At 41.2% G+C, this 26,102-nt stretch overlaps 1 protein-coding gene across 4 annotated transcripts in view; it reads right to left on the bottom strand.

The window, feature by feature from the left end:
• Window positions 1-26,085, bottom strand: part of LOC103719633 (uncharacterized protein slr1919-like) — a 28,127-nt gene extending 2,042 nt beyond the window's left edge. Inside the window, exons 1-7 of one of the 4 annotated variants that reach the window (XR_003388074.2) lie at window positions 24,737-26,085; window positions 24,324-24,486; window positions 23,300-23,365; window positions 21,701-21,794; window positions 21,449-21,561; window positions 19,581-19,651; window positions 18,150-18,301 (exon numbers count right to left, since the gene is read on the bottom strand). Coding sequence is in view for 3 of the 4 variants with exons in the window: in XM_026809630.2 (XP_026665431.2) it covers window positions 19,581-19,651; window positions 21,449-21,561; window positions 21,701-21,794; window positions 23,300-23,365; window positions 24,324-24,458 (479 nt within the window). In the remaining variant the exon portion in view is untranslated. The remainder of the gene's footprint in view (window positions 1-18,149; window positions 18,302-19,580; window positions 19,652-21,448; window positions 21,562-21,700; window positions 21,795-23,299; window positions 23,366-24,323; window positions 24,487-24,736) is intronic. The other 3 variants (XM_026809630.2, XM_039115282.1, XM_039115283.1) reach the window with 3 other exon arrangements.
• Between the last annotated feature and the right edge of the window lie 17 nt (window positions 26,086-26,102).

Genomic DNA, 26,102 nt, shown 5'->3' with positions numbered 1-26,102 from the left:
AACCTTAACACAGAACTTAAAGACAGGAATAGGCTTGCAAGTTAAGGATAAGGAGCTGACAATGATAAGAGTATCCTATGCAAGTAAGCAGGGCAGTGATATCTCTAGGAATAAGTACAAATTTTTGGAGTACGTAATATTCAAGTCTTCTGCTTAAACTTGTTCAGAGCAGAACTCCAGAATGCTAGTATTTCTCTAATTTGGATACCAAATCCACCATGTCCTTAACATATTTCATCCTTAAAAGTGAGCTTATTAAATGAAAGAAATTGCGGTAGCACATTGTAGTTTTCATTTCTGTCGTTGAAAACCTTCAGTGCTGAGTAATCTTTTGCTAAGGAAGCAGAAAAAACATAAGTTCTATAGAAAGCTTATTGCTTTGTGCTAGTAAATTGTCATCAAATTAAGAGATGAACACTCATATCCCAATGCAGAGATCTAACCATTTCATCAACAAGGAACCACATCCATATACAAATAGCATGAGGTTAAGATACTGTCTTTTGAGCTGCATAAAACAGAAATGGCCAGCACTTTGAAACTTGCAACCAAGCCCCCTACTAACTCTAGAATTTTCTATCCAGCTAATGCCATAATCTCAACCCATAGAATATCCTTTTTTGTTACCTTCTTTAAGCATCTAATATAAGAGCAGTGTCAGTATAGGGAGCATGCCAAGTACTAGTTCCCTAATGGTATGGTAAGATACGCCTCGTACTGGTCAGTACTTAAAGTCTTGATAAAGATAATATTCAAAGTCATTAGGTTTCTTAAAGGAATATAACTTCATCTAAAAAGAGGATAACAAAAGCCTTCATTATTTTCATCGAAACTATGTCTACATTCTACTCCATTTTTGACATCATTCAACCTCTAACTTTTCCGCTTCAAGTAGATAGCTTTAAGTACATTCTTTCTTGATTCTTTTTTATGCACACACCCGTAAGTATTTTATGTCATGAAATAGCTAAATCATTAAGCTATGGGCTTAAAACCTGCATCAACTACCACTGACTAATGTCTTTTTTGAGAGAAAGGGAGGGAGATCCACCTGCAAAACAACCACTAACCAATGTTATATAATATGAGCTCCATCCTTCTGTAACTTTAATGACCCATGCACTCCATATTCCAGAAGAGAGAGCATATGCTTTTAACAAACTTTACCAGCTTTAGAATTATCTAAGCGCCCAATTCTCATCTTATAGAATGTATCTCCTAAATTACATATTATTGCAAACTCAAATATTCTATCTCCTACAATATTCCAATCACCAAATTCTTCCCCAGCAGGTATCTTCATTTCCTATACAATCTGCTCTTCCATGTTAAATCAAGCCTATGTTTATTAGCATATGATGGAGGGCAAAATAGATCGTCAATGCTCCCAACAATGGGACTACCCAATTTCGGCCAAATAGGCCCCAGCACCGACTGAGCCGCACATCGGCTCCGCTAAGAGCCAGTCTGAGCTCGGACTTTGCCGAAGGCACAGTCGACCTCGACCGAATCTCTCCACTGTTGCGACCTACAACAACCTTCTGACGCTTATGATGACGTCTCGAGCCCGAGTTCGGGATGCCCCAAAAGCTTCTTCATCTTCGAGGTGCCAGCAGGTATTCGCCGACCCGCCCCGATCAAGCTCGGGGCGCCTCCTGTATTCGCCGACCCGCCCCGACCAAGCTCAGGGCGTCTTCTGTATTCGCCGACCCACCCCAACCAAGCTTGGGGCGCCTTGTGTATTCGTCGACCCACCTCAAGCCTCCAGCTCGGAGCGCTTTATTGAGGAAGCTAAGCCGACCTCATCAAATATGTGGTGTAACCTCTCACCGAGCCCAGCCTCGCCAACAGCCGCATCCACTTGCGTACCTACGCCTACCTGTGTGGCCGTACATTGTAAACACCTTCGCGCCGTGTTTTGCTTGATGGCCAGCGACAGTCAAGGACAATGCCTTTCTACTCCAACCATACCCTGCTACGACTGTCAACGCCTTACCGTTTACAAGGACGGATGGCACCGTACGCCACAAGCAAACTCTGGCTGCGTGCCATCCCCACTCATGATGGGAACGGGCCATATCTCCGCCATTTGGGTGCCCCTACAGGAACAATAAATAGTCCCATCAGGTAACGTCTAAGGAACTTTTGGCTAGACCAACTGAGCTCCACTCTAACTTGATCATTAGAGGACCCTTACCGGAAGCATCAGTAAGGCTTTGTGCAGGTACACCGTCATGCGGGAGGTGGCTCTCATCCTCTTCAACACTCTAGTGGCTCCCTTGACTCCTTCGGCATGGTCACCCTCTGGCCATATTTGAACCACAACATTTGGCGTTAGAGGAAGGGCCTGAGTCGCGACCATAAGATTAAGGAGTCACGGAGCTCCAAATGCATCGAGTAGCCGGGTACCATCGCCCGACCACTCCCTTCAAAGTCCACCCCCTGCAACGCCTGCACCAGCGGACCAGATTCCTCAAGTCCAGCCAGAGTAGTTTTACCTACTCGCTCAGCAAGTCCAAGCTCTTACCGCAGCTGTTCAAAGCCTTCAGCTGGTAAGAGCCTCATCTATCAGCTCGATAGGAAAATCGAGGAAGTGGGGCGACAAATCCAGATGCTCCGGGATCAAGTTGCGGAGCGCCACAAGGAGCACCGTCGATTAAGCAGATCCCCCTGGAGGTCCGGTAAATATGCCCCCCTCCAAAGTTTCAGAAAGTACACTCCCCTCATATCCTCCTGGACAGAAATCCTCATGGAAATTAAGGATCACGGCTACATCCGACCTCTACTAAAGATGCGACCATTGGGGTCGCGGAAGTGTTCGGACAAATATTGCCGCTTCCATAGAGACCACGGTCATGACACGGAGGACTGTTACCAGCTCCATGATAAGATTGAAGCGATTGTCCGCCAAGGTTTGTCGAGTCGGTTTGTCTGTAGCCAAGCCGACAGAATGGAGCTTGAGGGACAGAGCTCGGAGCTGTGCAACGGGCCCAATGACAATCGTCTCAACGTGGGCGCCATCAACACCGCACACGTGCATCCCACATGCTAGCTGCTTCTTGACTTTGGGGGTAGAAAAGAGGCTGCACCCCCATCAATCCGGGTCTGACGACCCGGGATGTAAGCTACAACCCCCGAATGGAACTTTAGCCCCTCCAGGTCATGATTTTTAAATCCCAGAACGGGTCAATTAATAAAGTTACCCTCTAGAATTTCTCCAAAGCGTCTCTTAAATGCCTTAATGGGCTCGACACGTTCCGGTTGCCTCCGCAACACGAGTTATATATCGACGAATCTACAAAGTCATCCCTCGAGCTCGGCTCGGGATGCCCTGCAGCATCGACCGAGAGCCAAAGAGCCTCACGATTGCAGGATCTATCTGCAAAGTCGTCCCTCGAGCTCGGCTCGGAACGTCCTGCAGCATCGACCGAAAGCCAAAGGGCCTCGCGACTGCAGGATCTATCTGCAAAGTCGTCCCTCAAGCTCGGCTCGCGACGCCCTGCAGCATCGACCGAGAGCCAAAGAGCCTCGCGACGACAAGGATTTACAAGTACGCCCCCGATCTAAGTGGAGGGCACTCTGCGGCATCAACAGGGAGCCGCTGAAGAGCTCCCCCCACCGCAGCAATCTACAAGGTGCCCTGATCCAGATGGGGGCATTTTCTATTCTCGAGCTGGTGCCGACCCTCGAGCGGACTTCTATTCTCCAGCTGGTGCCGACCCTCGAGCGGACTTCTATTCTCCAGCTGGTGCCGATCCTCGAGGGGATTTCTATTCTCGAGCTGGTCTCAAATCGGTTTTCCTTGTTCACCAACGTCGCCCTTCGAGCCAGGTTCAAGGTGACTTGCGATATCAAATAAAGAGCTGCAAGCTCATTCGACTGCAGGGTTATCTCCAAGCTGGAAGTAAATGCCGAGCACGAAGACTTCGGCAAACACCCGACATATCTCCTGCTACGCAAGATAGGCCCGAACTTAAGTTATGCAGTTCGAATTTTGGTAACCAGACAGAAAATAGGACAAGCTCAAATGCCTAGTTAGATTTCAAAGACAAAGCAAAACAAGCACAAATACTTGGTCTAAGGTATAGCGTGCTGAAAGAAATGCATACTTTATTGGTATCAAAAAGGGCCAAGGGCCAAATACAAGAGAGCCCGACCTCGAGGTTGGGTTGAATACAAAAGGCCCAGGTGGCCGACTTTACAAAAATAAAAATAAAAGCTAGTCGACTTGAACGACCTCTACACTGACCTCAGGAGCGGCTTTCGTTCCGATAGTAGCCTCAGGAGTGGTTTCTACACTAACCTCAAGGCCAGCCTCAAGAACGGCTTCTGATTTCGTCCCAGTGGCGACTTCGGGGATGATCTCTGGCCTAATTTCGGGGATGATCTCTGCGGCACCCCCGATCACTTCAACAACCTCATCCAGATTCGGCTTAAGGCCACTAAGGTCGACTGCAAGGCAGAGTCATTGGGCTTGACCACGATAATTTTTAAAGCCTTGGATCATGGCACTAGTAGCCCCCTTTGCCAACTCGTCAACGTACTCCACCGACTGACGAAACTTCTTAACGGCCTCGCAGGCAAGTCGCGCGCCCCCCAGCCTCAAGGCCTCAACTTCGTCCCGCTGGCCATTCAGAGCAGCTTCGAGCTCGAAGATACGGCCTACGGCGGACGAGCAAGCCTGAGAGTGCTCGACCTCCATATCTTGAATTTGGGCGAGCATGTCCTTAATCAGAACTTCAGCTGCCCGTACCTTCTTTCTGGCCCTTCGAAGCCGCTGCTCGGCAACTGCAGCCTTCTTCTCGGCCTTGCGCCACTGTTGCTCAACAATTGTCGCCTGTTCCTCGGCCTCTTGTTGTCGCTGCGCAGCAGTTATCACGTGAGCCTCGGCCTTCTGTCTCCGAAGCTCAGCATGCTCCATCCTCGGCCCGAGTGCCCTTATCTCCTTCCGCTGAAAGAATAGTGCCCTAAAAGCCAACCGCAATCTGTATTACAATAGAATTTCTTTTATTTTTCAGATCATGTACATGACATTTTGATTATAAATAAAAGGCATTATGTTTCATTATTTGTTGTATCTTATATTTGTGATGAACCCCATAGATTAGGGCAATGGTTTTAAGGCTATGATGAGATCATGCCAGTGAGACCTAAAACTCTAAGACCCTAATCTAAGATATTCCTAATTTTTTGGTACATTGAGTCGGAGATCAATGCTACCGGTAAGACTAGCACATCTTATGTATGCTCGATGCAGAGGGTGATTGATCTCACAGTCACTTGTGTGGAGACACTAATACAAAGATGTGGATGCTCATTAAATGAATGAGTGCACTGAATTGACCTGCCAAGAGAATATCTTATGGAGTCTTACTTATATGTCAAAAGATGATTCTCTTAGTGGAAGTTGTGCAACTGATCCTTTGACCTAAGATCACCATGGTATCTTGTGTACATGAATCCATATTTTGGTTTACACTCATTCATGACAATAAATTGTGTAGGTCTTCTGAATATGGTGAATTGTGTACAAAGATTATGAGTAGATCAACAAGAAATCAATCACTTCTAATAAGAGTAGACCGCATCCTACTTACTCTAATCATATGATAATTCAGAAAATCTTTGATTAAAGTAGAATGAAAATTAGAAAGAATTTCTAATATTTTATTATTCGAATTATCATTAGAAGATTGAGAGAGACATGAATATGTAATTGAGTTTGACATAGATCGACACTCGTATCATATTCAGGATGCAGTATGATTGAAGCATTGAATTGCACGATAACTTGCCACTGAAGGGTACGTTTGGTATTTCCACCAAATTTCATATCTTTTGGATAGACATGATACGTTGCTAGACATCAATTTTTTCTTGTAGATTTGATCGAATTAAAAAGTTTAATTCGATCACTAATTAGAAAGGGTTGTAATTGTTAAGTTCGGGTTCGCACAGTTTTGACCTAAATCGATTAGAAGAGTTCTAATCAAGTTAGGACAACTAGCTCCTGCACCTACTGTTGGCTAGATATGGAACCCAATGGGTCACACACAAGAAAACTGATCAAGGATCTAATTAGATTAGACAATGTTTGCAAGATGAACATGCTAGCATGTGTTGCAAACCCTAGCTCCTGATTTGAATTGGATTCGAATCTGATTCTTGATTTGGATTAATCTAATTTGATTAGATCATATCCTGGTTTGGGTTGGCCAAGAGTTGGCACCTAATTGGCTTGGTTTGAACCAAATTGGATTATGTTTGATGACTCATTCACTTTTGACCATTAGATCTTCATCAACCGTTGGACGAAGACATAATGGTGAGTTGGTTTGAACCATAGTCTGCCGTATCGGTCCGGCCTGGGACCGGTATCGGATCAGCGTGAAATCCGGTACCGGTAGTTTATTGTTCGGACCGGTACGGGACCAGTTCGGACCGGTACGCCACCGGTTCAGACCGGTACGGGACCGATTTCGTACCGGTCCGGTACGGGACCGATTTCGTACCGGTCCGGGCCGCCACTGGTACGCCGACCGATACCGATACGGCGGACCTTGATTTGAACCCAATTGGATTGGGTTAGATAGAGCCTTCACTCATAACCATTGGATCTTCATCAGCCGTTGGATGAAGATACAATGGGATTGAGGTGAGGCGCCTTGGATTTGGACCATTGGATCTTCATCAGCCGTTGGATGAAGACACAATGGGATTGAGGTGAAGCGCCTTGGATTTGAACCCTTGGATCATCATCAACCGTTAGATCATGGAATGCCGTACCGGCCCGTACCGGCCGGTACGGGCCGGTACGTACCGGTCCGGTCCTAGACCGGTACCGGAACGGATAAAAAACCGGTATTTTCCGGTTTTTTATCCGAACCGGCCGGTACGGGTGCGTACCGGCCGGTTCGGGCCCGTACCGGCCGGTTCAGAGCCCGTACCGGCCGGTACGGGCCTCGTACCGGTGCGAACCGGCCGGTTCGCACCGGTACGATTTTTTTTTTTTAGAACCACAGCGCCGCGCGCTGTGGTTTTTGAAACCACCGGTACCGGCCGGTACGGACCGGACCGGACCGGTACCGTACCGGTCCGGCCGGCCACCGGTACGCCGACCGGTACCGGTACGGCGGACCTTGCGTTAGATGATGAGATAACCAATGAATGGCGTGAGGATGATGGCGTGAGAAGCATTTTGAGTGCATGAATTGAATTAGCGTATCATGAAGAGGCGCCTCTTGGTTGGATAAGGATGAAACACAACTAACTTCTTAACTGATAGGCGTTTCATACTTATCTAATACATCTCCTTTTATTTGATAGCGCCCCATCTTTGGATACGTCTCCTCCTTATGGGTGCGCCTCCTAATCGCACGCCTCCTCATGATGAGGCATTTGGATGGGATGCATCTTTTGGTGATGCATCCCCATGCCAACTATAAATAGGAGTGCGCTCCCGGGGTTTTTAATCATCCGCATTCCAAACCAACTCTCTCTCTTATCCTTCTTTCTTACAAGTATTCTTTCTTTCTAACATCTCTTTCCTAGTTTGTCCTAAGCCAAGACAAGGAGGTCTCCTTTAGGACAAAACGCTTAAAAGATTTAGAAAGAGGAAGAAAATTAGAAAGCAAGGAAAGCAAGCCAATTGAGTTCTTTGGAAAAATTCAGCATCAAGGATCAAGTTCTTTGGAGTTAGAGTCTTGAACCCAAGTCCTATGTAGATCAACATTGGAGGGTGAACACTTGGACACCTCGTGAAAATTCTGCATATTGGATTTAGCGTTGAAGGTATTCCTTTATTCCTATATTTATATTTATTTGTTTGATTGTTACCATTAAGGTGATCTTGGCTCATTAGGGTTTGATGTAACGAGATTTTATTAAGAAATTCTTTGAAATCCCGCACTTCCGCTACACCTCTACATCGCTATGAAACCCTACAGTTGTATCAGAGACAACCTCTATTGGTTCAATCAAATGATCATGCATGTTGTAGGATTCATATTTGCTATGAGATAGCAATATTATATGATTGTTATATGCTATGAGATGCAATGTTATATGTTGTAGTATGTCTATAGGAATGCTATGTATGTATATGTTACATTTATAGAATGTGCAAGAGACCATAAAGCCCTCATAAAAATTATATCAAGTAGTAGTGCAAAATACTTTAAGCTGACTCATTCTGGATCAATTGATCAATTGGTGTCTAGGAAAGTGTCAAAGGTGGTTACTTAATTAGGACCGTTGCAAAAGCATGGAGAGCCTCCCACCTACTTACCTGGCCAATTTGGTTAATTATCTTTTATGAATAGCTTAATGTTGAAAAACACTACTCCTAGCCTTCCTTCATGCCTCGACACTATTTTGTCAAGATCCATGCTAGTTTGTTGTGCTAACACAAGGCTTGCTATGGAGACTGATATAATATTGTCTTGGTGCATTAAGATGCTTATGACATCTTAATATGTTGCTTTGTTGTGCTAACACAAGGGCAGCATTATTCAAATATGACTGTATGGAAATGAAGGGTCTGACTTAACTAAAACATTATAGTTTGTTGTGCTAACACAAGGTTATAAGTATTTTAGAGGACAAGATAATGTTGAGAATTGCATGAGATGCAATTGAAAAAAGTTTTCTACCTTTGAACTCATAAAAGTTTGTTGTGCTAACACAAGGCTTTTATGAGGAATTAGGATCTCAACCCCACTAAGAAAATCAATTAGAATTTTCTCGTTTATCATAGGAGAGCTATGATATTCAATAAAATAGTGGAAGTAACAATTAGATAAAAGTCCTTATCTAATTGTATGTATGTCATAATGATTGGTCTGCTTATATTAGTTTTGTTCTTTGCTTATGTAGAATTAATTATGAATTAATAGCTTCTTCACTATCACTGAGAGGCATCTTGGATGCCAACAAGTTGACCGGTCCAAACTATATGGAGAAACTTTCTTACATCCTTGAAACCCCTAATCTTGGAATGATAAGGGATGATGCTACTGAAGAAGAGGTTGCCACACACAAGATGTGGAAGAATGACAGTTTAACTGTCAAGTGTATCATGCTGGCCTCCATGAGTAATGAATTGTAAAGGCAGCATGATAGCATGAATACTTTTTCTATACTTCTCAATATAAAGGAGCTGTATGTAGAGCAGAGTAGAACTGCTAGATATGAGATATCTAAGCAATTATTCCGTGCAAGGATGAATGAAGGGACATTCGTGCAAAACCATGTTCTTATGGTTATTGACTAAATCACTAGATTGAGTCAATTAGGTTTTGCTATGGATGGTGAGCTAATTCAGAATTTGATCCTGCAGTCACTCCCTAAATCCTTCTCTCAGTTTGTTGTGAATTATCACATGAACAAACTGAAGACCTCTTTACCCGAGCTGTTGAATATGCTCAAGATAGCCGAGACCCATATTAAGAAAGATAAGGGTCCACTCCTTATAGATAAAAGGAGGTCAAGCAGTAAGGGTTCTAAGAAAAGATTGAACCATAAAAGTAGCAAGATGAAGAGGAAGAAAGGAAAGAAAATCTCCGGATCAAGTACCTGTTTCCATTGCGGCAAGGAAGGCCACTAGAAAAGGAATTGCAGGAGTTTTCTTGCAACTGTAAAGCCTGATGCAAAAGTTGCGTCAAAAGGTATGTTTATGTTACATGCCGGTTTGTCATTAAGTTCTTCAAATTCAAATTCATGAATATTGGATACCGGCTGTGGTTCTCATATATGCAAGTCATTGCATGGACTACAGAGAATTAAAAGTTTGAAGAAAGGTGACTTTGAGCTTTATTGCGCTGGAGAAGAGTCCATCCAAGCTGAAGCTGTTAGAACCTACAGATTGGAGTTGCCATCGAGCAAGCTCTTGGAGATGAAAAACTGTTATTATATACCAAAAATTATTAGAAATATAATTTCTATTCCTTTATTATTAAAGGAAGGATTTGAAATTAATGTAAAGAGCAATGTTTGCTCTATTTCTTTTTCTAATGAATTTTATTGCAATGGCATTATGGAAAATGGTCTTCTAGTTCTGTTTCTTAATGACAATGTCTATCATATTGATAAAAGCAACAAAAGGAAGAGAGAAAAGGTGAATAATACCCTCCTTTGGCATTGCCGACTTGGTCACATAAATGAATCGAGAATAAACAAGTTGCACAAAGAAGAGTTCTTTGATCCTTATGAATCATTAGGAACTTGTGAATCTTGTCTTATAAAAAAAATGACCAAATCTCCATTCACTGGACATGGAGAAAGGGCAAGTGAGTTATTAGGACTTGTGCATACAGATGTATGTGGTCCTATGACAACTCCAGCTAGATGTGGATACTCTTACTTCATCACATGCACTGATGATTTATCAAAGTTCGGATATGTGTATCTTATGAAACATAAATATGAAACCTTTGATAAGTTTAAAGAGTATCAAAGTATGGTGGAAAAACAAACTGGAAAGAGTATTAAAATCCTTCGATCAGATCGAAGAGGTGAATACCTTTCTAGTGAGTTTTTAAATCATCTTAAGAAAAAGGATGTTCTCTCTGAATAGACACCTCCGTATACGCCATAGTTAAATGGTGTAGCAGAAAAAAGTAATCGTACTCTATTAAATATGGTACGATCCATGATGTGTTTTACAGACCTTTCTATTTTCTTCTGGGGTTTTGTCCTAGAGACTACTGCATACGTATTAAACAGGGTACCGTCTAAATCTGTATCTAGCACTCCATATAAGATATGGAGAGGTAAGAAGCCAAATCTTAAGTACCTTAAGGTATGGGGCTGTCAAGCTTATGTCAAAAGAAATTTTAGACACAAGCTAAGTGCTAGATCAGATAAGTGTGTATTTGTAGGTTATCCTAAAGAGAGTATAGGATATCTCTTCTATCATCTTACTGAACAAAGATTTTTGTTAATAAGCATGCCACTTTCTTGGAGAAAGAATTTATCCTAGAAAAGGGCAAAGATAGGAGAATTGAACTTGAAGAAGTTCAAGACCTACAAATGGAGACACAAGATATTCCTCAACCAGATATACCCATGGATGAGGTACAACCACACACATCTTCTCTCCGAAGGTAGGTTAGAGTGCGAAGAGCACCTGAGAGGTATGGATTTATTATTGAGAATGATGAAGCCCACATCATTGAGAACGATGATCCTCTGACCTATTTTGAAGTTATCATGAGTAGGGACTCTGACAAATGGCTAGAGGCCATGAAATCTGAAATAGACTCAACGTACACCAACCAAGTATGGACTTTGGTTAATGCACTAGAGGGTGTAAATCCTATAGGTTGCAAGTGGGTCTATAAGAAAAATATTGGAGCAGATGGCCAAGTAGAAACCTATAAGGCCAGATTGGTGGCAAAAGATTTCAGGCAAAGGTAAGAAATTGACTATGATGAAACTTTTTTGCCAGTTGCCATGCTTAAATTTATTCGAATTTTGCTTGCAATAGCTGCATACTATAATTATAAAATCTGGCAGATGGATGTCAAAACCACCTTCCTTAATAGTTATCTTAAGGAAGAGATTTATATGACTCAGCCAGAAGGATTTGTTTCAAGTGGAAGAACAAATAAAGTATGCAAGCTTAAGAAATCCATTTATGAATTAAAGCAAGCGTCGAGGAGTTGGAACATCCATTTTGATATGACAGTCAAAGAGTTTGGCTTTATCAAAAATATGGATGAATCTTATGTGTATAAGAAGACAAGTAGGAGTGCCATTGTCTTCTTAATTTTGTATGTAGATGACATACACATCATTGGAAATGATATTCCAATGATGTAATCGATCAAGACTTGGCTATCAAAAATGTTTTCCATGAAAGACTTGGGTGAAGCATCCTATATACTTGGTATAAAGATCTATAGGGATAGATCTAAAAGGATGCTAGGCTTGTCCCAGTCTAGGTACATAGATCATGTGCTGAAAAGATTTAGCATTGATGGAAGTAAAAAAAGTTACTTACCCATAGGTCATGGCATACGTCTCTCTAAGAAGATGTCTCCTAAGACACCTGAAGAAAGGAATAGAATTAATTTATTCTCTATGCTTCAGCAATAGGATCAATTATGTATGCTTATGCTATGTACCAGGCCTGATGTTGCTTATGCCTTCAGCATAGCAAGCAAGTTTCAGGCTGATCCAGGAGATGATCATTGGAAAGCAGTGAAAAGCATTCTTAACTACTTGAGAAGGACTAAAGATGGTTTTCTAGTATATGGAGGATCTGAGTTGAAACTAGAAGGATATTTTGATTCTAGTTTTCAGTCAGACCAGATGATAGCAAGTCCATTTTAGGGTATATCTTTACCCTGTATGGTGGTGCAGTGAGTTGAAAGAGTTTCAAGCAGCAAACTGTAGCTGACTCAGTCACTGAGGCAGAATACATTGCTATAAGTGAAGCTGCTAAGAAAGCGGTCTGGCGAAAGAACCAAGATCTCATCACAAATCCAAGCACATTCTAAGACGCTTCCACCTTGTTCGAGAGATTGTCGAGAGACAAGATATCATGATTGAACGAATAGATATAAAGAACAACCTAGCAGATCTATTCACTAAAGCTTTACCTCAACAGCAGTTTGATCGCCAGCTTGATTGTATAGGGTTAAAGTTTAAGGACGATTGGCTTTAGTGCAAGTGGGAGAATGAAAGAATAGTGCCCTAAAAGCCAACCACAATCTGTATTGCGATAGGGTTTCTTTTGTTTTTTCAGATCATGTACATGACATTTTGATTATAAATAAAAGGCATTATATTTCATCATTTACTGCATCTTATATTTATGATGAACCCCATAGATTAGGGCAATGGTTTTAGGGCTATGATGAGATCATGCCAATGAGACCTAAAATTCTAAAACCCTAATCTAAGATATTTTCAGTTTTGGTACATTGAGTCAAGGATCAATGCTACCAGTAAGACTGGCACATCTTATGTATGCTCGATGCAGAGAGTAATTGATCTCATAGTCACTTATGTGGAGACACTAATACAAAGATTTAGGGGCTCATTAGAGAAATGAGTTGCCAAAAGAATATCTTATGGAGTCTTACTTATATGTTAAAAGATGATTCTCTTTGTGAGAGTTGTGCAACTGATCCTTTGACCTGAGATCACCATGGTATCTTGTGCATATGAATCCATGTTTTGGTTTACACTCATTTATGACAATAAGTTATGTACGGAGTCTTCTGGATATGGTAAATTGTGCACGAAGGTTATGGGTAGGTCAACAAAGAATCAATCACTTCTAGTAAGAGTAGACTGCATCCTACTTACTTTAATCATATGATAATTCAGAAAATCTTTGATCAAAGTAGAATGAAAATTAGAAAGAGTTCCTAATGTTTCATTGTTCGAATTATCATTAGAAGATTGAGAGAGACATGAATATGTAATTGAGTTTGACATAGATCCACACTCGTATACATATTCAGGATGCAGTATGATTGAAGGATTGAATTGCACGATAACTTGCCACTGAAGGGTACGTTTGGTATTTCCACCAAATTCCATATCTTCCGGATAGACATGATACATTGCTAGACGTCAATCTTGTCTTGTAGGTTTGATTGAATTAAAGAGTTTAATTCGATCACCAATTAGAAAGGGTTCTAATTGTTAAGTTCGAGTTCGCACAGTTTAGACCTAAATCAATTAGAAGAGTTATAATCAAGTTAGGACAACTAGCACCCGCACCTACTAATGGCTAGGTATGGAACCCAATGGGTCACACACAAGGGAACTGATAAAGGCTCTAATTAGATTAGAACATGTTTGTAAGATGAACATGCTAGCACGTGTTGCAAATCCTAGCTCCTGATTTGAATTGGATTCGAATCTAATTCTTGATTTGGATTAATCTAATTTGATTAGATCATATCCTGGTTTGGGTTGGTCAAGAGTTGGCACCTAATTGGCTTGGTTTGAACCTAATTGGATTAGGTTTAATGACTCATTCATTTTTGACCATTAGATCTTCATCAATTGTTAGATGAAGACATAATGGTGAGTTGGTTTGAACCTAATTAGATTGGGTTATATAGAGCCTTCACTCATAACCATTGGATCTTCATCAGCCGTTGGATGAAGACATAATGGGATTAAGGTGAGGCGCTTTGGATTTGAACCCTTGGATCATCATCAACTGTTGGATGATGAGATAACCAATGAATGGCGTGAGGATGATGGTGTGAGAAGCATTTCGAGCGCATGAATTGAATTAACGTATCATGAAGAGGCGCCTCTTGGTTAGATAAGGATGAAACACAACTAACTTCTTGTCTGATACGTGTTTCATACTTATCTAATACGTCTCCTTTTATTTGATAGCACCCCATCCTTGGATACGTCTCCTCCTTATGGGCGCCCCTTCTTATCACATGCCTCCTCATGATGAGGCATGTGGATGGGATGCATTCTTTGGTGATGCATCCCCATGCCAACTATAAATAGGAGTGCGCTTCCAGGGTTTTTAATCATCCGCATTCCAAACAAACTCTCTTTCATATCCTTCTTTCTTACAAGTATTCTTTCTTTCTAACATCTCTTTCCTAGTTTGTCCTAAGCCAAGACAAGGAGGTCTTCTTTAGGACAAAAAGCTTAGAAGGAGATTTAGAAAGAGAAAGAAAATTAGAAAGCAAGGAAAGCAAGCCAATTGAGTTCTTTGGAAGAATCCAGCCTCAAGGATCAAGTTCTTTGGAGTTAGAGTCTTGAACCCAGTTCCTGTGTGGATCAATGTTGGAGGGTGAACACTTAGGCACCTCGTAGAAATTCTGCATATTAGATTTAGCATTGAAGGTATTCCTTTATTCCTATATTTATATTTATTTGTTTGATTATTACCATTAAGGTGATCTTGGCTCATTAGGGTATGATGTAACGGAATTTTGTTAAGAAATTTTTTGAAATCCCGCGCTTCTGCTGCACCCCTACATCACTATGAAACCCTACACCCGGCAGGCGAGAATGTTGGACGCTAGCATGTCAACCACATGGAGGGAATGGCACAAAAGATAAAGTCAGTGGAGGTCGAGCACTTGCAAAGAAAATGAATGAGGAATAGGAGGGCTGCGTCACTCACCTGGATGCTGGCTGAATAAGCATGACGAGCGAAGTCGTCAAAGTCCTCTTCCATTAGAGCTCGACCGCGCGGGAGCATAATACCGTGCACGAGCTCACGAGCAACGTCGCCAGACTCAAGGGCCATGTTGTCCTCGAACACGCAACACTGATGCCGCAATCGCCTCCTTCCGGATTCCGAAGGACTGGAGTCGATCCCAGCTGAGGTTGGAGCCTCAGGAGGAGCCGAAACCTTGGCTGAAGTCGGAGCCTCAAGGGAAACCGCAGCCCCAGCGGATGTCAAGGACACGAAGGGAGTTGGGAGCTCGAGCCTGCTCCCGAGCTCAAGACCCGATTCATGTAACCGGACGGCCTCTCCAACCTCCTGAATTTGGCCGATAGACACGACCGCCACTTGATCAGAAGGGCCCCCTCCTGGCGCCAATGGGGGCACCTCGGCCTCCACTACAAGAACCTGATCGGATCTAGCCCGAGCAGGGACGGCGGCCTCAATCAGAGCTAGCTCACTCTGCTCAATTCCAGAGCCAGAGGCAGCTTCGGCTTTCTTCGGCCTCCGTTCAGACTGAGCCCCCTCCGAGGCGGCCACCCTCTTCCTATATCTGGCCATTAATGTCTCAGCGCTGAAGATCATTCATGCAATATCTGGCGATAAAAGATCTTATTAGAATCCGACGTGGAAAAAGGAATGGAGCAGCTGTGCTACTCTTACCCTTGAGGCAAGCTAGGCTCAGGCTAACATTTACTAAGGCCTCCTCGCTGAGTAGGTCGAAAAGCCGTGGAGTTCATTCTAGTCCGAGCAAACTGTCTAGAATGCCCTGCTCGGACTGTGATAACTGAGGGAGCCTGTTATTCGCCAAGGCCAGCGGAATGCTCCAGGTCGGATTAAACCCCCACGATCACTCGGAGGAAACAAAGAAAAATTTATCCTTCCACCCATAAATGGAGGAAGGAATGCCTCCAAAGAGCTAGAGCTTGCGGCCTCCTCGGAAGGAGAAGTACCACCATCCTTTGTCTGCGGGATTGCCTTTTAATATAAAGCAACTCCGGAAGACACTCATCAAGGGGGACAGACCATGTGCAAGGCAGAGGGCGAGGAAGCCGATTATCATTCTCCACAAGTTTGGGGCGCTGTGCGGGCACAAGATGGTAAGTCGTCAGAAGCTCGTCCACGAACCCGTGCAGAGGGAACCTCACCCCCGCTCGGAGCTTTTCTATATACACCCCGATCCAACCTTTAGGCGGGTTGGTGACTCGCCCTCCGAGGTCCAGAAGCTTGAGGACAAACTCCAGAGGAAAGAAGAACCGAGCTCGAACCGAGCCTAGATCCTCATCACTCATGAGCGAGCCGGTCCCATACGGACCTTGGCCCACCTCGAGCTCAACCTCCTCCATATCGGAAGAAGCATGGGCTAGAGATGAACCTACACCGAGCATCAAGGCCCTCGTAGGCGAACTCATTGCTTTGGTCCCAGAATTATAAAGAAGGAAGAAAGGAAACTCTCCGAGCGACCGAGAGAGGGATAAAACGCATACACGAAAGTTCGCCGAAGAAGATGACTGGAAAAAGGAAGAATGATTGCCGGGGATCGAAAATAACGCTCGACGCAAAGGTCGACGGGAAGCTCCCAAAACACTCAAAAAAAAGCTCGAACACCACAACAATGGTGGTTGGAAAGAAAGGAGGTAGAGGCAGAAAGGATCAAATAGCGACCCTAGGGTCCCCTCCAGGTCTTATTTAGCCCACTACAACAGTTCTGATCAGATAGACTAAGCGATCAGGCGAGCTAAACTCCGCCACGTGGCAGGCCTCGAAACGACCTCAACAAATCTTTCCGAATCGCGGCACTAAATACCGTCATTATGGCGAGGTGCTTCGGAGAGCGGAACATTAATAACCGGCCTCTCGCATTCCGTTAGGCGAGGTGCTTCGGAGAACGGGACATTAATAGCCGGCCTCTCATGTTCCATCAGGCAAGGCGCTTCGAAGAACGAGGCATTAATAATCGCCCCCTTCGCGTTCCATCCAGCAACCTCTCGGAAAGGAGCGCAGAGCGTGCACGTGGAACATTAAGAAGCTCCCACGGCGGTTTCTGCTTAGGGCAACGTGGCAGCCTAAGCCACCTAAGTCCGGCCCCAAAAGCCTGACTCAAAGCCCTCAGCTATAAGATACACCAAGTGTTTCCTACTCGGCGCACGCATCTTCGCAAGCGCTTGGCCACACCACAGGACGACCAACAATTCGACTACTTCTTTCACCCGAGACACAGAGTAACTCGACTTCCGAAGTTGGGGGGCAAATGATGGGGGGCAAAATGGATCGTCAATGCTCACAACAATGGGACCACCCAATTTCGGCCAAATAGGCCCCAGCACCGACTGAGCCGGACATCGGCTCCGCTAAGAGCCAGTCCGAGATCGGACTTCATCGAAGGCACAGTCGACCTCAGCCGAATCTCTCTGCTGCCGCGACCTACAGCAACATTCTGACGCTTATGATGACGTCCCGAGCCCGAGCTCGGGACGCCCCAAAAGCTTCTTCGACCTCGAGGCGCTTTCCGTATTCGCCGACCCGCCCCGACTAAGCTCTAGGCGCCTCTTGTATTCGCCGATCCGCCCCGATCAAGCTTGGGGCACCTTCTGTATTCGCTGATCCACCTCGACCCTCGAGCTCGGGATGCTTTATTGAGGAAGCTAAGCCGACCTCATCAAATATGTGGTGTGACCTCTCACCGAGCCCAGCCTCGCCAATAGCTGCATCCACTTGCGTACCTACGCCCACCTGTGTGGCCGTACATTGTAAACACCTTCGCGCCGTGCTTTGCTTGCTGGCCAACGACAGTCAAGGACAATGCCTTGCTACTCCAGCCGTACCCTGCTACAACTGTCAACGCCTTACCACTCACCAATGTAGGGAAAAGGAAACAGAACAGCCATATTGAGATAAAATCTTACAAATCTGATTTCAAAGCTTGCAAACTCCTACAGCAGTGACTAACATGGATGTGTGGTCATGTATAGGTCACAACACATACCGCAGTCATCAGAATTCTTAGGATGATACCATCCTTTGATGGTAAGAGCTGCAAGACTAGATTTTGCAACTTCAAAGACCCCCTCTCGTACATTTTGACTGTATGCAAAGGATTTGCAGGTGACTAACACGTTATGCACATTTGTACCATTTCTGCATGCAGCATATAGGATACAAGTGAGTTCCTGGCTTGTAAGAATAAAATCAAGGTGAAACAAAAACAAGATATCTGATGTTATGATCAAGTGAAATCAATATAAGAAGTCTCCCAAATCTTTCCTCAAGAAATCAATATGCTAAGACCGGAAAACGTGGGTTCCTCAACCAGAAAGAGATTGTGGGGAGACAAGATCCGACCATGTCGGTCATAAAGAAATCCAATCCGGCCAAAGTTCCTGAGTTAGTCAAAAAAAATCAATGAAAGTACGTTTTGGATCGAACTAATCCATTGACACAAATCGTTCATGGGCAAAAATGGAGTTATTTGGGTCCTGGAGGATTGACAGGGCGAAGTAACATAGAATCAAAATGTTATGTGTGAGATGGTCTTCAAAGTATCTATGTTCATATCTCAATACTTCTGTAAAAAATAACTTAATGCAGCTTGTATCCCTAAAATATTTTTACAGAAATTTTTCAGTTAGAGGAAAAAACGAAAGATTTTTCCCCTAACAATGACAGAGTATCATACTGTCCTTTAATTTGGCTCTTTAGCATATAATTTTTTCTGAAAAATGCAGTCCCACATATCTGTTTTGTCTTTTTATATTTCTTCTAGAACTTCTCAAGTCCAGTGTTATCTTGGGGCGTTGCTACCCAGTTGCACATCAAACTGCTTTACCGATGACAGTATGCTCTACTTCCTATCAATTCAGACTTAGTGGCAGCACCTCTTTTGCCCATATTTGACCAAAACATTTCTACATAAGTTTGGTACCAGGTTGACATCCGCCTATTACAGTAATCGAACCTTAACACAGAATTTAAAGACAGGAATAGGCTTGTAAGTTAAGGATGAGGAGCTGACAATGATATAGTATCCTATGCAAGTAAGCAAGGCAGTGATATCTCTAGGAATAAGTACAAATTTTTGGAGTACGTAATATTCAAAGTTTTCTGCTTAAACTTGTTCAGAGCAGAACTCCAGAATGCTAGTATTTCTCTAATTTGGATACCAAAGCCACCATGTCCTCAATATATTTCATCCTTAAAAGTGAGCTTATTAAATGAAATAAATTGCGGTAGCACATTGTAGTTTTCATTTCTGTAGTTGAAAACCTTCAGTGCTGAGTAATCTTTTGCTAAGGAAGCAGAAAAAAAACAAAAGTTCTGTAGAAAGCTTATTGCTTTGTGCTAGTAAATTGTCATCAAATTAAGAGGAACAATCATGTATTCTTCCACAAGGTTTATTGAGAAAAATATCACAGCTTACCTCATTGAACCTATTCTCAGAAACAGCAAAAAAAATTTCCACTGGAATTCCCTCCTTTTGTTGAAGACAACCTACATGGGGAGCATCGAAAATTGTAAGCCTACTGTTTCTCTATGCAGAATATTTACCAACAGGACATGAAGGTACAGAATGAATCAATTTCAGTTGGAAGACTTGGTGAACTATGTCAACATATATAGAGATGAACACTCATATCCCAATGCAGAGATCTAACCATTTCATCAACAAGGAACCACATCCATATACAAATAGCATGAGGTTAAGATACGTCTTTTGAGCCGCATAAAACAGAAAAAAAAAATATGGCCAGCACTTTGAAACTTGCAACCAAGCCCCCTACTAACTCTATAATTTTCTATCCAGCTAATGCCATAATCTCAACCCATAGAATATCCTTTTTTGTTACCTTCTTTAAGCATCTAATATAAGAGCAGTGTCAGTATAGGGAGCATGCCAAGTACTAGTTCCCTAATGGTATAGTAAGATATGCCTCGTACTGGTCGGTACTTAAAGTCTTGATAAAGATAATATTCAAAGTCATTAGGTTTCTTAAAGGAATATAACTTCATCTAAAAAGAGGATAACAAAAGCCTTCATTACTTTCATCGCAACTATGTCTACATTCTACTCCATTTTTGACATCATTCAACCTCTAACTTTTCCACTTCAAGTAGATAGCTTTAAGTACATTCTTTCTTGATTCTTTTTTATGCACACACCCGTAAGTATTTTATGTCATGAAATAGCTAAATCATTAAGCTATGGGCTTAAAACCTGCATCAACTACCACTGACTAATGTCTTTTTTGAGAGAAAGGGAGGGAGATCCACCTGCAAAACAACCAATAACAAATGTTATATAATATGAGCTCCATCCTATTGTAACTTTAACAACCCATGCACTCCATATTCCAGAAGAGAAACTTTACCAGCTTTAGAATTATCTAAGTGCCCAATTCTCATCTTATAGAATGTAACTCCTAAATTACATATTATCGCAAACTCAAATATTCTATCTCCTACAATATTCCAATCACCAAATTCTTCTTCCCCAGCAGGTATCTTCATTTCCTATACAATCTGCTCTTCCATGTTAAATCAAGTCTTTATTAGTATCATTCCATCTCGATGCTCTCTTCTCATCCCAATGAATACATGTTATTTCTTTTTCTAGCGAAATTTCTTCATATATTTCACACATTGTTTTTTCCTTTCATTCTGTAAAATTGCCTTTATGGTTAAGCTGTAGTAACATTATCTAAATTCTCCATCTATATTTATTATATGTAAGTGATTATTTTCTGATGCTATGCAGTATGCACCAAAGCATACATAATGTAATATCTACATAACTAAAAAAGGAGTGCTTTTTAAATGAGGAGCATGTTTCAAATATGTTGGCAAAGAAGTATAAAACATGACAATGAAAAATATTATGCAAGGTTCGCCGTCTCCGTACCGGACCTTGTATCAGTACCACACTAGCACAGTGTTGGTACACTATGATACAGAATTTTTTTTGGTATACTGAGTGTCGGTATGCCACCCATATCGGATATCGGTACCAAACCAATATGGTACGGTATGTCCTGTACCGCCCGATTCAGGCCGGTACGGCATACCTTGATATTGTGGTTTTTACTCTATTGTCTAGCCACGCTAAAGCGAATGCTGACAACCTTGTTGTTTAATTAAAAAAAATGTTCCATGTGAAACATCAATAAGGTGTGAAATAAAACCATACTTGGAGTAGTACAGGTAAAAGATAATTGAAGAATAACAATAAAAAGCATAAACGCAAGTTAAACAAATCTGGAGGCGCCAAACAGAAAAAAGAAAAAGGTATACCGAGTATAACATTCTCCTTGTAGAAGCTGAATTATCATAAAGAAGTTTCTGGACAACATAAGGGTATGCAGATTGAAATGTCTTAAAATTTTGATCTGCAGCCAGTGCCAATCCTGATGATGAAAACAACTATAAACAATCTTAAACATAATAATTCGAGTGTGCATGCCATGCACATGTATTTCTATGACGCATGTGGTTGTCACCCATGTGTGCACTGTGCATGCCAACACGGGAATAGAATAAGCTAACCTTCCAGGGAAGCTAGAGAGCACAAGACCAATGTATAATATGGTGGCATACGGAATTGATACTTAAGTGCTATGGACCAAATTTTACCTAGAACCTGCAAAACATGGGTAACTGTTGGCCACCAGAACAGACAAAGATCTTTTTTCAAACAATTAAGTAAAATCTGTGTTGTGTATGCTGATATCTAAATCAAGAATGAACATGATTATGCAGGTTACAAATATCAGATGACTTATTATTGTTGCATAACAATCATTGTATCCGCATGCTGAAGTAACAGATCATCATTTGAAAATGAGTGGAGCAAACAAAATAGAGGAATCTATCTGAGATCCTACAAGTGACAGGATACCATATAAATGAAGAAAAAATGCACAACAAAATTAATATATAAGAACAATATATAAATTTGTGAGTCATGACGTCAAGCTATTTTAAAGGGTGTTCAGAAAAAAAAAGGTTAAAAAAAATAAGTAATATCAACTCAGAATACCAATTTAACATCATGCCAAGAATATAATTATCTCAGGTAAATGATGAATATAATATTCGTAGAAAGAAAAGGCTGCACATGATTTTTGTGGATGTGGAAAGTAGTTATGATCGAAAAGCCAAATGAACTTATTAGGTGGGTAATCAGAAAAAGACATATTGAATCTGTATATTGATGAAATGTTTTCATGTGGGCAAAAGCAATTGCAAGTATAAGAGCTGCTTGTGCATAGATGGGGGTGTTTTCTATGGTAATAAGCCTTCACCAATGATTGGCTTCAAGCCCCAACTTTTTATTTATTGTTACAGCCTTACAGGTGTACTAATCTTTGAATTTTGATATCCCAAAAAACCAATTAGTGCATGCTATTTCTAGATGTTTGTTAAAGTAGCAACAAATTTGAGTTTTAAAAGAATAACTGGGTATGATAGTTAAAACCTAGTGTTACCAAAACAAGCACATGAATGAAATTCAAGGTATAAATTTTGGTTTTGGGCCATGTGTTGGTTGTTCCTCAAGCCAAAGTATTTCTGGTTTCATTTCAGGTAAAATAGGTTTCAATAAAACCGGATTAAAACTTAATTTTAATTCTAAAGGTAAAATTAAAAAAAGAGCATGATGTTTGGTGAAAAGGAAACTGTATTAGATAGTAAGTGTAGAAGTCAAACACATGTTATGGTGGTGCCTTATATTTGGATGTTTGATGCTGTAAAACTTTTTAAGGATGTTATCATCGTTGTCACTCTAATATTCTAATACTTGTTTGATCTGAACAAGCGAGTTATGCCATATATTCTTGCTTCTTTTAGCTTCCAGTGTTAAGTAAAAGAACCTACAATAGTGTCATGCTGTTTTAGTCTAATTCATGATTCCAGCCCAGAATCTAATGTCCTCATACATGCACTTTCAGAACCTTGATCAATATGGATACAAGACCTTAGCTGACATTCCATCCTAACATAACAATAATAATTCACATGACACCACATGAATGATAAAAATGCACGGTATCATGACTGTAGAAGAGAAGAAAAAAGTTGAAACTATTTTGTTACTAAGAAAATTTAAAGCAACTTATACAAGTAACATATAGGTCAAATACTAACCCTACTAAACTTGATGTCAGGTATTCCATCATTGAAGACTACCTCATCCAAGGCCTCTTCCAAATCCTGGTACATTAAGCAAAGGCAAGAAAACATATTGAGCATATATTTTCATAAAAACTACAGAGGAATGGAAAAATAAAGTATAGTATGATGCAGATCATTTGCACAACTGTTTGTCTGCATTATTATCTGGAGTATGCTACTGTGCCAATCTCCATGCTAAATTTCGCCTATGTCATATTGTTTGTTCCTCCACAAGTCATCACACTTTGTACGGTACCTTATTGGAATTTAAATTTAATCATTTGCTTATTTTTCCAGGAGTCTTCCACAAGGTCTTCAGGAGTCCTCACCACAAACCATTTAACCATCATTACTATGTAAAATTAAGACATCCTCGGATCATATAGTTAATGATCAGTAATTGAAATTCACTTCCGAAGCAATCTATAACCAATTTAACAGAGAAATTATGTTTTATAAGAGCTGATGCCAACAAAAGCATTCCATCATAATCATCCAAGCCTTTTCCCATCAACACCAGCTACAAATCGCAGCTCTAATTAAAGAACACTCTGTAAAAGATAATTTTGTCCAACTGGCAAGTGGTGATATAATCAGAAGAAATTACGAAGCTCATTTGTATTTCTCTTGCTGCTAAGATTTCTATAAATGTGTGCAAGGAAAAAATAGGCCAATTTAAGCTTTTTGTTATCTTCTCTACCAAAACACAGTGATCTCAGTGAATGCGTGAAAAAGAGTAAACTTTGTATGCAGGTATTTTATCTTGTAGCACTTCTTTTATGGCCTTTTTTTCTCCCTCTTAGATGCTTGCAGTTTAATATTATAGTTTCCCATTTAGGTCATTTTCTTTTGTTCTCTAATTTGTCCCTCTTTTATCATACCACTTACTACAAGTCGCATGTAAGCACACGCTACAACAAACTGGTCTTCTTTTAGCACCTTGCTAAGATGTTCAGTTAAAAAGATGAAAAAAGAAATTTGGTAATGAATGGAATACCATTTTCACACGACGTAGATTGGTTCCGGGCCTAACAATATCCATCTCAGTCGAATCATAAACAAGCGCACCCCAGTCTCCATTTACTATGTGCATTATGAAAGCAAGCATAGCAAGCTGATGTTTCTTCTCCATCCGACAAAGCAAACCAAAATCAAGAAACCTAAAAAGTTAGGTAAAAATTAACAATTCGCACTTCTTAAAGAAACAAAGAGAACATGAAAAACAATTTCACTTCGAAGCAGAGGAGCAGATGCCGAGTCATTCCAATGAACTACTGCATCTTTCAGCAGCTGAAGTGAATCTTCTTGTGCACAACTGGATATGATGCAACTAAAGGCATCTCCATTATTTTTGTTTCACAAATGAAACTAAGAATTGCATATCTCATGAATGAAACAAGTTTGTCATACCCAATACATCCTTCAGGTGTATAACGCAAGTTCCCGGGATGAGGATCAGCATGTAATAGGCTGTATCAAAAAGTTGAACTAGTGTAGCTTCCACTCCTTTATTAACCTTAAATTGACACAAACATGAAATAGCATGGTTATTGGGTTGCATAGATAAATTAATTGATCAGAATCCATCTTCCAAAAAATTAACAAAACTAATAGATATATTGGGTTTGAAGGAGAATGTCAGTATTAAAAAAGTATAGACTAAATATCAATATCTTGGTTTAATCATTTTCAACTCAACTAGAGGGAATATATATAATATATTTTAGACTAAATAAAATAGAAATTCATAAGAATTCACTATTCAGTATTCAGTTACATATTATCCCAACCTGTATGAGAATTTTTAAATTACACAGACTTTCTATGGAAACACATATGGATATGATTTGTTTAGAATCACTGAGAAAATGAGTTTAGAAATAATATGGGTATGATTTGCTTGCGAACAAACCTGCAACTGTAAGATCTATGGAAACACATATGGGTACAGGGAAGGGATCCCCAGGTTCATCAGCTATCAAAAGACAAACTTTGCTAGAATGTCAACTAGGATGGGAAGACCAGACCCCAATTCTCAGGGTTGGGGTATTCCCTCTATCGAGCCTACTCAGATCAGAATTTAACTTTTTGATACTCTCTTTTTCCAATCTAACTTTAAGCAAACTTCACGGTCAACACAGGGTGAATGGAGCGGTTCATCAAGCCATTGCTGTCCTCAAACCCTAATCAAGAAGAGGGGTACTCCGCTAATAGGGGACAATTGCATTGAACCTGACTGTGAGGAACCTTGATCTTTGAAATAGAGAAATTATTCAACTGCTATGCTCATTTGGATTGTACTATCTAATCTGAGTAAAATGGAGATTGATTAAAAATACTAAAACAGAGATCATGTTTCAAGTTTTATCTCCTAAGAATCTACACAAATAAAATGCATGATTTTCTAACCAGATTCACTATAAGAACTTAGAAGAGTTAAATGGTAGCAGTCATAAGCAGAGAATGACAAAACAGAGGCACCTACATTTGCATAGTCACTCTCTTTCAGTAATAAAATACAGGGTGGCATCTTGCCTCCCTTATCATCAGTAGACGAAAAAAAATGCAAAGTCACTTAACAACCCACATATAACCACGCATGCAATAAGAAAGGGTCTAAATTTGAAGCAATCCCATACAATTTTCTATTTTTCTTTTTTCCACAAGTTGGACCCACGTACATTAGTAAAATAGAAAGATCCATTGCAATTAACCAACAATTAACAGCCTGAACTCTGAGACAGGACTTAAATGGCATGCATACTTTGTTTCAGGA

Source organism: Phoenix dactylifera, chromosome 18 (assembly GCF_009389715.1).
Source record: "Phoenix dactylifera cultivar Barhee BC4 chromosome 18, palm_55x_up_171113_PBpolish2nd_filt_p, whole genome shotgun sequence".
In the NCBI taxonomy this organism is placed as follows: Eukaryota; Viridiplantae; Streptophyta; class Magnoliopsida; order Arecales; family Arecaceae; genus Phoenix; species Phoenix dactylifera.
Note: the sequence above shows the minus strand (reverse complement) of the source record. Positions and strands in the feature narration are given on the sequence as shown.